Consider the following 13449-nt stretch of genomic DNA (forward strand, 5'->3'; position numbering starts at 1 on the left):
GCTGTTCAGCTGAGGGGCCCCGTGAGGAGGTGACAAAGTGCTGGCCACCTGGGTCCTGTCAAAGTGACTGCTGGGGTCTGCCTTAAGGCTGTCCTGCCACTCAAGACTGTTAGTTGTCCCTTGGATGAATTTTCAGAAGGGATGTTCATGCTCATAAAGTTGACGGATGTCACAAGCTGGCCAAGAGAACACATATGAAGGATGACAGAGTCAGGATTAACTGCAACATCACAAAATCCAGGAATTCTGATGGGCTCCAGGCTCCCAGTGTGACACGGCTGTTAAAGTGAAGACCACCCGAGACTGCGTTAATTAGCTGGGGGCCCTTGATTGGACGACGCGCTGCTCAGGCTGTATCTGGAATATTATGTTGACTTCTGGGCCCATACTTTTAGGATGCACTGCGGAGGTGAGGCTCTGGGTCTTTTTCATATGAAAGGGCTGGGAGAACTTTGAGTTTAATATAGAGAAGGGAAGACTTGGAGCTTACCTTTCCAACTAACGTATTAAAGCCTGTCTCATAAGATGGGTCCGACTCACTCTGTTTTACCCATGGTTGGAAGTCGTGGGAGCCAGGTTTCAGTTCAGTTTACAAAAGAACTTTCAAACAGTCAAAACTACAAAAAATTTAGTAGCAAAGGCATTTCCTTATTAAAACCATCTGAGCAGAGGCCAGGTGACCTCGTCAGGTTAATTCCTGCCCTGAATGGGGGTGTGAACCAGAGAATGTCTCCATCCATTCTCACTCTGTATGACATCTAAGTGCGTAAATAAAAGCATACTTGTGAAAATTCTAAGCAAGTCTCAGGGAAGTCGTGAGAGAAGGGAAGACAATATTATTGGAAAATCAACGATTTAAAATAGGGATTTAGGTAAAGTCAAGGGTTTATTTCAAAGCTCCACACAGAATGACCTCTTTAAAAAAAAGAGATGCACTTAATTCTGTTTCCAGGAAGTCTATATTACAAGCCTCCAGCTCCTACATTTCAGCCATGCACCGTGGAAGGAAGGAATGATGGAAATGATCCATTTCATTGCAACTAAACCCCTCTGTTCTCTTTTGGACACTTACTAAGAATAGGGGCTGGTGCTGGGGTGCAGAGTGAAGATGTCCTGAGAACTGTGGGCACAAGTTTCAGAGCTAGAAAAGGCCCCCAGAACCCTTCCTGCAGGCTCCACTTCCTGCTAAGAACACAAAGCATGTAGCAGCTGCTTCTAGAAAGGAGCTCTTAATGTGGCGTCCACCAGGGTCCAGGATTCTTTGGAAACTTTGGCAAAATTCTGTGCTCATGACATTTATCTAGAGAGAGGATCAGTTTTCACTAGTGTCTCAACGGTGTTTACAACTAAAAGAAGAGTGAAATCAACACTCAGAGGGCAAATCTATGGCCCCCTTCCCGATCGGGCCAGGGGCTACAGCCTCCTGGTTATCATGTGGGGTTGGGGGGGGTCGAGAAGTGATTCTGACTTTCCCCCAACTCTAAAGCACCAAGGCAGAGAAAGAGTGGTGTCCAACACCCTTGCTCACAACAACCCTGAGCCCCAAAACCTTCGTTTAAAACTGTGAAGGAGTGTGTGGCCCTGTGCCTTGAGGGCACAGAGAATGACAAGTTCCCAATGGCCGTAACAGGTGCATCTTTCTTAAATCATGGTCATGTGACGGGGAGACGTCACGGGCCACTCGGTCACTGTTATTACTGATTCAGTTACCAAGTTTCCTGATTAAAAACAAAAAATATCAAAGAACTGCCTTATTGTCAAAGGTAACCTTATGCTCAAATTCACACAAGGAGCCACAGGATGAATCTTCAGGACGGTATCCAGCTATTTTGAAATATTACCCCTTCCCCCACTCACCCACATGTATCATTTCAGTCAATAAATACGAAACATTTCAGGACGGTCTACAGTGAAAATGGGAAGGGGGTGAGATAGACAAATGGAACCCAGATGAATATCAAGAGGCATGTTTTCCCTCTTCAGAGACCTTTAAGAATAAGATTGATACTCATTGGTCAGGAATGACTCTCGCCCCTTTAGGTGGAGAAAAGAGAGTGAGCCACTAAGGGCCTTTCTATTCCTGAGGTTTTAAGTAGTGAATGTCCTCAAGTGCCTCGAAACCTGAAGTGAAATCCAAGTGCCACCCCATGCACAAACCACAAGCACCTGGGCACCCCGAGGGCCTTTGGCTGAGATCAGAGCACACCCCCAGTGGGGTCTCCTGGCTACATCTTGTGTGAGAACAATTACCCCAAGGCTCTGAATATGTAATTTTATACTGCGTGACTTTGAAGACGTAGACTCAGGAACTTGCAGAATATTTTCAGTAAGAGAGCTAACTGAAAGGTTTTGCTTTTCAATTTAAAAACCTTTGCTAATATTGATTGAAATGATGACACTCCAACATCCACCTGTGTTCACGTTAAATCTGTAATCAGAGATGGTGATGTAGAAATATACAGTCAACTGTCACTTAAAAACACACAAAAATTGGACATGCTGTACACTTCTCTTTTAAAACGTATCTGTATTATTTTCACCAATCAAAACACACATAATGGATTTTATTATAAAACATTAGGCAATGTTACGTTTGAGATGTGATCTGAAAGGCCACACCTGTATTTAGGACCGACGTGAAACACCAGTGGGCGTCACATGAGCGATCAGCCAATGACCCTGACGTCACCATCACATCCGGGTGGAACCAGCATCGCATGCAGCCTTCCGACGAGGGACCCTGGCTGTTCTCTACCGGCCCTGCTGAGGGCTTCTCCTTTCAGCCCTGCGGTTCTGGGCTTTTCATTCCAAACATAAGAACTGAGTGGTACTTGCATTTCCAGGACCACAGCTGATCAGCACTGAGCAGCATGTGCTTCTAGAATGCTTGCTTAGTCTGACAGACTCTGTCTGCTCTCTAGACCTGCGCTTGAAGTCAAGATCCAGCATAGAGGAGGCAGTCATTTCCAAGTTGAGTGAAAACAAAGCCAACAAACAAAACAAACCTAGTCCAAATTCCAGGCTAATAATAAATTACCTGGTTTATAAAAATATGTGTCCAAAATAGTTACTTCCAGGGTTGTATACAATATAAATTACAAAAATAAAATAGAGAAGATGTAAATGGAGCACATTTTCAGTTCTAATCCACATCGGCATTTATCCATAGTGACCAGTTTGAACCCGTGTGCCCTGCACCAGGACCCGGCATAGCCTGCTCAGGAGGGAGGACCCGGGAGCCGCGAGGCGTTCCCACGGAGCTCTGCGGTCTGCAGCCGGTGTGGCCTGTCCTAGGTGCACTCTCCGCTACCTGATGGAAGGTAGCTTTGGCAGGAAACCTGCCCAGGCTGAGCGGGCTCCCTTCGTGACCACACAGAGCAATGAGAGCTGAGAGCCAATCTGTGGGGCACCCAGCTCCACCTACGAATAGCGCCTGGTAAGTGGGACCTCATTGTGCCCTCAGCACACGGCTGCGTTTACATAAGCCCAGGGTAGACAACGCAGTTTACAAACAATCCCCTCTCTGTTTTCCTTTTTAAAGACAGATTTAGTAAAGTCTTTTTAAAGAATGTACAGTAGAGAGAAGGCCACTTTACGATGCTGTTACATGTATAGTGATACCTTTCTTCACTATATCACCAGGCCTCCAAAACCAAAATTGCCCCAGGCCTGTAACAGATGCTTCTGCCTCAGTCCAGGTTACTGTTTCCATCTTGTACTTGAATGTGTCTAAACCTCACAATACAAGACAATTTATTACTTCAATATTAATTTTGCTCATCAAAGGTTCCACTTTCCAGTGATAAGACCAATCAATAAGATACAACTGGTGCAGAGAGAATCATATATTGTAGATAATATTTACAATAAACTTTCTTATCAAAGTTCCCCCTAAGACCAATTCTACAGAATGTTGTTCCAAAACAATTAAATGCAAGATATGAATCTGTAACAGAACAAGCTCAAAGGAAAAGCATTACGAGCACAGGTAGCCAAAGTGTGACCATCACAACTCCATTTCTGCAGTGACACTTCAGTACTCAGTATCTTAGTGAATTCTGAATAATTTCCACATCAAAAAGTCTGAAAGTATCAATTTCAGGTGAGCAGTTTTAAATTGGGAAATATTCACTAGTCACTACTTTTTTGGGCATTTCCTCCATGTCCCTCTGAAGAGTTTTCCCAGAACATTCATGATTTCCCTGAGGAAAAGGAGATGCTGCCGGCAAGTGAGGACAACAAGCAGGCGTTCGGAATCAGCCCTGCTCCCGACAACAGATCCTGGGGGATTCAGGTGGTTTCTTTCAGTAAAGCGAGAAAGAACGTTGTGTTGCAAAAGGGAAACGCTGACTTGTGAGGTCATGTGCACCGTGAGTGACAGTAGGGTCAGAACGAGCCGGTCCTGTCTCAGGCAGAGCGAGCACTGAGTAGGCACCTGTGGTCACCTTCAGTGATCGTTTCCTAAAATTCTACTCTAACAGCAGGTAACGGATTCAGGATCCATCTGCCATCATCGAAATGGACTGTTAGTGGCTAAGAAAGAAGGTGAATGTCTAGGTAGCATTTTAAATTAATAATAAGTCAATAATAATAAGGATTTGAAAGGCATATGTAACTTAAGCAGCACAAAACAAAAACTTAAAATTTTATCACACAGTAAAGCTGAATGTACAGCCATCCCAGACTAAAACGATCTGGAGAGGACAAAGTATGCATGTAAGTGTCTTGGTTTTAGCAGGGATAATTCTCAGCCCCAAACATGACAAATTTAAGAAAAGTTCTATTTTTCATTTATTAAATAGATTTAATTATATTCCTTCCAAATTACAAAAGAGAATAAATCATACCATAAGAGAAGGTGAGATATGATAATATGATGGTGGCCAATTAATACACATAAATCTATTTTTTCTGGACAGACACCAAAGTACTTAGGAGGATTAAGAGATAATTCTAGAAGCAGCACTACCTGGAAGACTATTTGGCATTTAAATACTGATTTCCAAAGTGCTAGATGGCAAGTCGGAGCAAGCATTTGTGGTCACATGCATGTAAGTCCCAATAGTTACTGAGGATGAGAAACTGTCACTACTATTACCGTACAACTTTTAAAAACTTCATCCATTCTAATTGCTCACCTGAAATGACCTTGAACAAAATCTCTAAAAGTGTGGCTTGCATTTTTTTCTTCAGACACAACCTGCTTCATTTTATAATCTAGGCAGGCAACCCTATCGACTGAGCAGGGGCAAGGCATCGTGTTTCTTACATGCAGAACATGGGGTTTTCTATGTGGCTCCATCAACTCCGGAGCATTTCAGGCCCATGGAGGCGAGACTTCCTCACTGACGACGAGCTTGCAATTCCTAACTCATCATCGACAACCTTCAAGGGGTCCCGTCGAGGCATCGAGACTGCTGTCAGTGTCTGAGGCCAGCGTCTGCTCAGTGGACATGGATGAAATGTCATTGATGGATGACGACTGAGAAGGAGTGGCGTGGCTACTTACTGCTGCATCTGTGCTAAGAAAACCAAACATCATAAAACCTGAGGCACGACACTGCTACAAATCCAGGCAGTGAGACTTTGGGCCGCTCCTCGCTGTCCTTTTGTACTTTCCTATCCTAACTATTAGTACAGACAAGAAGTTAGTCGACTGTACATTTTGAACTTTTCCTCGTGTGTTTCTTTAGTCTCTGAGTCCCAAATACTCCTGTCCTCCCCTGTAACATTCTCTTTTTCTTCCCAGTGGCTAAGTGTCATGTATGCATTCATGTATGGTCATGTTAACTACATAAAAATGCCTGCTGGTTTAAAAAAGATATTAAAAGAAAACTGCTGAATTTATCCTAAAATTATCAGTATCACAAAAGGCTTAGGCACAAATAGGACTCTAGCGTCATCAGACACTTCAATTATAAGCATAAACACTTATTCTAAGGAAAAAAAGCATCAACCTTTGAAGAATTCTTTTCAAATAAAAACACCTTTTAAAATAAGGACCGTATACAAACAAACAAGAAAGGGGAAAAAATGTAGTAGACTTTTTTTTTTTTTTTTTGGAAATCCCCCATATGGACATTTGAAGGCAAGTGAGGCTATCCTATTTCCTACTATCCATATTTCAGTCTGGTCTGAGCAAAAATTAAACATCCAGGCTTTCAGAGGTCAGTGTTTGCAGCCTGAAATTTGTGCTTAGTTAACAAGAAGTACCTCAACTCGTGCTGAAGTTCTATAACCTCTGAATGCTTGACACATATGTCATGCTGAGTAGAAAATTCTAGAATAAGAAGCAGTGCAATCTACACCTCTGCGTGTGCGTGCACACCTCCCACTGGGAGTGGAGCGAGGGAATAAATATAACTGAAGAGTTTCATGTAGGAAACAGGGAGCATCCTACAGAGGTATGTTAAGACCATGTGTTACGTCTGGGCGACCATATAGTTACCTCGTGGCTAGTCAGCCTTCTACCAGTAGGTAGGTCCAGGGGAAAAATGGGATAACTAGGTGAACAATTTTCTCAAGAGAAAGCCAAATTCCATTTTACCTAGATTCACCTTAATTTTCTTTTTTAACTGGGTGGGGCCAGTACAAAGAGGATCACGCACATGGAAAAGGCTTTAAATTCAGTTTCCTCATCTATAAGTGCAGCTGACAGCAGCTGTTGCAGGGATGCAACACAAATGTTTATTACAAGGTTACTTTGCTGCCTGGCCTGCAGTGTAATGTTAGCTGCTACCCCCCGGACAAACCAGAATGGGGGACACTAGTTCACGCAAGCACTTCGCAAATCCAGTGCCGGCCAAGCTGGCGTTAACGCATGCTGCCATTTCCAGAAGCCAAACAAGGAGAGAAAAGTGTGTCACACCAGGAAAGCGATGACTAACCTGAAGGCTGATCTTTTACGACACCATTCTTGCTTCTTTCTTCCCAATCCATTACTTCTTTGTAAATCAGCTCTGCAAACAGAAATGCAGGTTATGGGCTTGCCAGTTTCCTGCATCTGTAAACCCTGCTTCCAAACCAATTTGAGCCACCCCACGGGCAACACAATGTGTTATTTTCATTGTGATATTCAGTTAATTCAGAAATATATAGTCGATCTAGGCTAAAACACCCATGTTTTGATTCATTACATCTTTTCAATCCAACTATGATGGCAGCCCAAAATATAGATGGTTCTGGATCCACGAGGGGGTTTGAGAGAAGGGGTAGGAGGCGGGGAGAGAGAGAGCTAGAAAAGTGGTGCTCACGGAACATTTTAAAGTGTGGTATTCTCACACCCATTTGCACGTGCTTCTCCGTCATTACAGTGGTTCTCCAAACGTGACCAGCGTCCACGTGTGGGCTAGAGCCCCTCCAGATTGCCCAGAAATGAATCCAAATACCTAACTTATCTCATGGCTTCTACCTCAGTTTTCCTCAATTTTCATTTGTGAGAAAAACAAATTCCTATTAAGTAAACTATTATTTAAATTTTAGTATTCGTGAAATAAAATGAGGACATTGCAAGCATATCCTGAGGCCTATGAGCCAGCCTTTTCCATGGAGTGTGGCCGCGTGCGACACCCTGCAGATCACTGTGTGCAACGCCCTGCTGGAGTGTGAGCGCAAGCAGGTAGCCGCAGGCAACGCCCTTGCCGGATGTGAGCGCACACAGATCACTGGCACTGGTGGGCCCATGGGCTGGAAGCATCACCAGGCTTGACCTCTGCTGACCATGGTTCTCAATTACTACTGATTCTGCTTTTTAATGAAAAACGTTAGTTTAGTCTCTTTATTACTGGTTTAGTTTGTTGTGGGTTGTTTGGTTAATCTTATAGTGGCAATAAAAACTATGTGCATATTTTTGATGTGCAATTTTACCCAAATTCTATTTTAAAACACATATACAACTATCAGCTTATAAATACAACAGAAGTGCACAGGACCCCAGGGAGCCTCCCGCTGGCTGCTTTACAGGGACCTGTAAATTGGAGTTACTCAACATTTTGCAACATGTTATCAAGGCAAGTGTGATACAATTACTGAGTTTTGTTTATAAGCCAAGATTTGAGGATGCAAGATCATGTGGAAAAGCCCTTCTTTTTTTCTTTTGAAGCAAATAATGTACAATTCATACATGTTTTCTCTAATTCTGTTGTTTTCAAGTTCTCCTTCTGAGAAGTGGGAAGAAGAATGGGCTGCAGGGTTTCTCATCGCTGCCCCCAAAAGTGAAAAGTTGTCCCTTTATAGGACTTCAAGTAATAAGTAAGAATCAAAAGCAGCTCTGTCCTTACCTTTCCATTCCTCAATGGCATGTTCTCTTTCTTCCAACTGGGCATCGTAAATTTGAGGTGGTGGCTAAAAATTAAATTACATGTAAAGTCAACAGTTCACAAAATAATGAGGCATGAAGAAAAAGGTAGAACCACTTGGAAAACTCCTAATGGATTTATGATATGCATGTAATTTTATTCAAATATGGCTTATGAAAGACTTCTTCACAAGTGTGGCATTATATTAGTTTCAAAATAATTAAGAAAAAAATTAATGAAAACAAAAATAGAGCTAATATAGTCCTCTTTGTAATCACATGACCTCAAAATACTCTAAAGATATCTGCTCAAATGTAATTATGAGTCATCACATAATTACATTCCTAGAGATGCAGCTGACAAACCACTGTGCTAGGCGACACAGAGGTATTCAGGCTTGCAGTTCTGCCCGCTAAAACTCCAAGCCCAGCCCCCAACTCATCAATGCACTATTCCAAAACGCTGATTAAAAATCACATGTTTATATATCGGCTTCTTTTCATATAAAACCATGTTTAAAATGGCAGTCAATCCATAGGCCAAGACATAAAAGTGTACCCCACTGATGGCATGAACTAAGCATGCCACTATGTGGTTCTCTCACTCACAGCTAAAGACCATCCAAACAGTGCTGCTGCGGAGAAACGCCTGTGAGCCAGCTCCCAAGTGGAGCTCCCCAGCAGTGCCTCTGGGAAGGACAGACTTGTGGTTTTCAGGAAGTGTCTTAGACTGACTGGGTGCCTAAAGGAGATGATGGAAGCAGAGTCTAAGGAACACTGCCAGGTACACGATGGAGGCTTAAAAATGGTGATATGATGACCACGCATCAGCAACCTGCGTCCATAAAGGTGATTATGTTATCACAGCACGCACATGTTCACTCCCAAGGTACTCTGAGCTACAGCCTCAGCAACAAGTGTCCCAAAGGAGTGGGGACCGCTGTCACATGATCTCTAGGACTTGTTCTCCTTATGTAGCTATTCCAGACTGACAGACATAAGATCAAGGTAACTTAAGTCCTGCCTCTACACACAAGTCTTCCCACCAGAGCTGCTTACCGCTTCTGCTTCGGCAGGGTCATACCAGACGGTAATGTAAGGGTGACGCAGAGCTTCGTCCACTGAGATCCGCTTGTCAGGGTCTATCACTAACATTTTTGATAACAAATCTCTGGCTTGACTTGCTAGAATGAAAATAAGTATTAGATTAATAACTAATGCTGTTAATCTGAAAATCTCACAATAAAGAACGACTGTATTTTGCTGTGTATAAAGTGCGCCAGTATATAATGTGCACTTACATTTTGGGCCCAAAATTTCAGGTAAAAAATTTTTTCCTTTTAATTTTTTAATTCAAATTTTTATTTGTTTATATTTAGGTACCTGTTTTTTGTATTATAAAGGAATTTTAACATATTATGGTACAAGAAATTTTTACCATAATTACAAATAATTACAGAACACAAGAACAGATACAAGGTACAAGAAATGTTATGTACCGGTAACAAATTTACGATATTTATGCACCATAGAAGGCCAAGAACTCTTCATTGTTGCAAGTGCATTGTAAGTTCAACAAAACTAATTATCATATTCCAGGGTATTATTTTATATACGTACATCGTTATTGATTTCTAGAGTTACACGTTTTTTTTTCTAGTTACACTTTTAACTCGTAAGCATAAATAAAAGAATTGAAAACATTTATATAGATACGGAATTAGTACTACCCATGTCTAATGTGCACCCTTATTTTTCCTTCACGAATTTGGGCAAAAAAAGTGTGCATTATACACGGCAAAATATGTAAACGTGACAGCACAAATAGCACAAACATGCATTAACTTTGATATTTTTTTGATAGGTTCAAGATCATTAGAGCCTTTTTTCTTTAAGAAGAAGTCAAGGAGTCCCTTTCATAGAAACCAGGATTTCAAGTGTGGTTTTAGCCTCTAGGTCTGGGAGAGTAGGATGGGCCCGAGCTCAGCAGCCCGGCCACGGAGGGCACAGGAGCTGAGCTAAGGGTGGTGTCACCAACATTGCAGGCATGAAGCACGGGCAAGCGTCTTCCCTGATGTCACAGCAAAATAAAATGAGAAGAGAGTTTTTAAGCCACACAACAGTCTCACACTTGGCAGGTGCCTCTGCTTGCCCACCTTTACAAAGTGTTGGCAACGTGCACTTTTTTTTTTAATCTCGAGAATAGCAGTTAGAAAAAAACCAACAAGTTCAATCACTTGGTTACATACAAGGCTCATCTAGGTTTCGGCAATTCAAGTTCACATGTATAGGCAAAGGGGAGAGGGCTTTTCTGATTGAGGTGCAGCTTACCTTGATGTGAAAACAGATCTATTCTCCTTTAAACTGCATTTTTGTGACAGGCACAGGAGAAGGGGTGCGCCTTTTTCACTGAACTACTTTAATTTGGTTTCTGACCCTTCAACTGGGCTAGATCTTCATTCTAGTACCCTTTAAACCTGAAAACTTTTTGAATTCCAATTGCTGCAATTAACAGAACAGTCTTTCAGACTGATCGGAATATTTTTATTTTGGCCAAAGGCTTCGGTTAAGCCATTTTATTGAGGACAAAACTACATCTTTTACTTTCTCTCTGCAATGCCTTCATTCTAGCCTGGAAATGGCTTTACTTGAGGATTTAACTATTTTATCTCCCAGTGTTCACAGATTTTAGAATGTAAACATGAAAAATGAAAGCTTCACCCAGATTATGAAAACAAGTACAAGAAGATATCTTACTTTTAATTTTGTCTCGTTCCGATTCTGATGGGAATATCCAATCTGGAAAGAGTTCTTCAAATTTGATTCCAGGATACTTTGGTCTGTTTTCTACATAATTCCTCACAGTTGGCTGAAGTTTCTTCATGAAATCTGCAGATGGTGTTCCTAGCTGCTCAATAACTTTATTCCACTGATCAATATCTAAGGGGTCTCTTGAGGAAAATACAACTGAAAACGCCTTATATTCATATTACATGAAATAGCACCATTCAAAGAAAAACTTAAATTATATTTATACCTGCCGACAAATAATTAACTAGGCCACCCCACCGCGTTGGCAGGAGCATTTTGAATAATAATCAAATAAGGTTTGGGTTTCCAAGTTTAGACCATTTAGAAAAACTCTTACACTCCGCACCTTTATAAGCTACGATCACGGTTTATTACATCAACACAATGAGATCTATATGCCTTTCCATTCATCAAAATAAAGTTATCTTGTAACTGAAGAATACTGATGACAGAAATGCTTAAACATGGAATTAGACAGTAACTACATAGGCAAATTGAAATTAGTTTTGTACTAAAGCTATGTTAGGTCGAAAGCACCCTGAAGTGGGGAGACGTGTGGGACCCCTCAGCTCACTGCTGATGAAGCGAAGCCCTGTGAGGCTGGCCTGGTGGCTGTGGCATGTGACAGATGTACAGAAGCCAGGGCTCTGGGCTTCCTGAACCCTCTCCTTGTCCCTTCCTTGGAGGCCACAGGCCTTCCTGAAGCTGGGCTTACACTGAGCAGTAACACTTTCAGAGGTCACTCTGTTTTACTTGGCATTGACCCCAGCCGGCACTGCTGTACCTAGGGGTGCATTTTATTTCCTTTCAAAGTGCATGACCTGGGTTTCAGATGCCACTGAGCACTAGACACTCTTCAGGTGTTGGGCAGTCAAGCTCCCTTGGGTCTCCACTTCCTTATTTGTGAAATGCAGACAATACCAGCTTTGCCTATTTCACAGGGGGTTAATGAGTGTGGGAAGTGATTCTGACACTGTCAACAACTATACAAGGGAATGCAAGCCAGAAGAAATCACAAAACAGCAGCTTAAAGAACTGACTAATTGAGGTATGTCTTAGAAAATGAAACTACATCATCATGAAAGAACCTAGGGAGCAGACACACATTCTTCCAAAGAACGACACTCAGTTCTTCCAGAACATCAGCCTTCCACTGACGTGCTCGCTCAGGAAATAGGTTTTGGACATTCAAATCGTTAGCCTATTCTTTCTTCACTCCCCTGTTCATACCTATGGAAGAATCAGAGTTGTGCCTGAGTTGTATGTACCTATGTAGCCCAATTGTGACACCCAGCCCACATCTACTGCTCTGTCTCGCTGTGGCACCATCACCACTCAAACCTCAGCTTTTTATGTTAAAACAACAGCTACTGTCTTTTGGCCCCACGTGGCCCATTAGCTACTATTCCCACGTGCAGCGGAAAAGTTGTCTATGCTCGCATTTCTAATCCCCAGCCTCTGGTTCTCTCTGAAACGTCCTCTCTTCAGGCTTTCCTCCCATCAGTCCATGAAAACTGGCTCATCAAGGCTGCCACTGACCATCTCTCACTCAGTGCTCCATTCACAGCTCTCACCTTTTTGACTGGTCAACCAGCCTTCCTCAGTAACTCCCTTCCTGGCCTCCTGGCTTCCTCTCTGGGAGGGGGACTCTTACTTTCCTTTTCTTGCACCCGTTTTTTCCGCCACCCCAGGGAGCTTAGTCCTCCTCCTTTGTTCTTCTCCCTCTGCACTCATACCAGTCTCCAGGCTTTACACAGTACTGGCAGATTCCACGTTTATTTCTCCATCCTCGACCTCTCTCCTGAGCTTCATCCTCGATATCTCCACTACCTGACAGCATCTCAAAACCCTACCGATGCTCTCTGAGGGGTTGAGCTTCAAACCAGATGCAGCATTCCAGCCCTCTCCCCACCTCACTCCCTCCATCCTGGTCTTCCTGCTTCAGCCCTCGCCTTTGCAGGCCTACCCTCAGCTCAGTGGCAGGGTCATCCTTTTCCAACGTAAGTCAGATGGGAGCCTAGGAAAGGGTGGGCGCTCAGTAAACATCTACTGGATTCATGGTAAAGGGTGATGTCAATAGACTACGGAGACGGGAGGGTGGAGGGGAGGGAGAGAATGGGGAGGACAGTCCCAACAAGCCTGGCTGACATCCTGGTATGTGAAGGCACCACTGTGCTATCGTTGTACCAAAAAGGAACCAAGACTCAGAAGGCCAGACTCCTCAAGGTCACACAGCCACCCCAAGGGAGTCAGAACTTGGGTCCACGCTGGCCTGGCTAGAGCTTTCTCTTTCTTACAGGCCATGTGGGGACAGGGGTCCTTTTCTACCCTAGGCACAAATC

The 13449-nt window shown here is 43.0% G+C and overlaps 1 protein-coding gene across 8 annotated transcripts in view; it reads right to left on the reverse strand.

Annotated features, from left to right (window-relative positions):
* Positions 1 to 2411: 2411 nt before the first annotated feature.
* MAPK9 (mitogen-activated protein kinase 9) overlaps positions 2412 to 13449 on the reverse strand; it is a 50132-nt gene continuing 39094 nt past the window's right edge. For 4 of the 8 annotated variants that reach the window (XM_081036069.1, XM_081036072.1, XM_081036071.1 and 1 more), the window contains 5 exons: positions 11054 to 11236; positions 9356 to 9480; positions 8280 to 8343; positions 6888 to 6959; positions 2412 to 5517 (listed from right to left, as the gene is read on the reverse strand). In XM_081036069.1, coding sequence (XP_080892195.1) covers positions 5375 to 5517; positions 6888 to 6959; positions 8280 to 8343; positions 9356 to 9480; positions 11054 to 11236 — 587 coding nt within the window. In that variant the 3' untranslated portion in view covers positions 2412 to 5374. Of the gene's footprint in view, positions 5523 to 6887; positions 6960 to 8279; positions 8344 to 9355; positions 9481 to 11053; positions 11237 to 13449 lie in introns of all 8 variants that reach the window. The other 4 variants (XM_081036073.1, XM_081036074.1, XM_081036075.1 and 1 more) reach the window with 2 other exon arrangements.

Source organism: Rhinolophus hipposideros (assembly GCF_964194185.1).
Source record: "Rhinolophus hipposideros genome assembly, chromosome: 23".
NCBI classification, from domain to species: Eukaryota; Metazoa; Chordata; class Mammalia; order Chiroptera; family Rhinolophidae; genus Rhinolophus; species Rhinolophus hipposideros.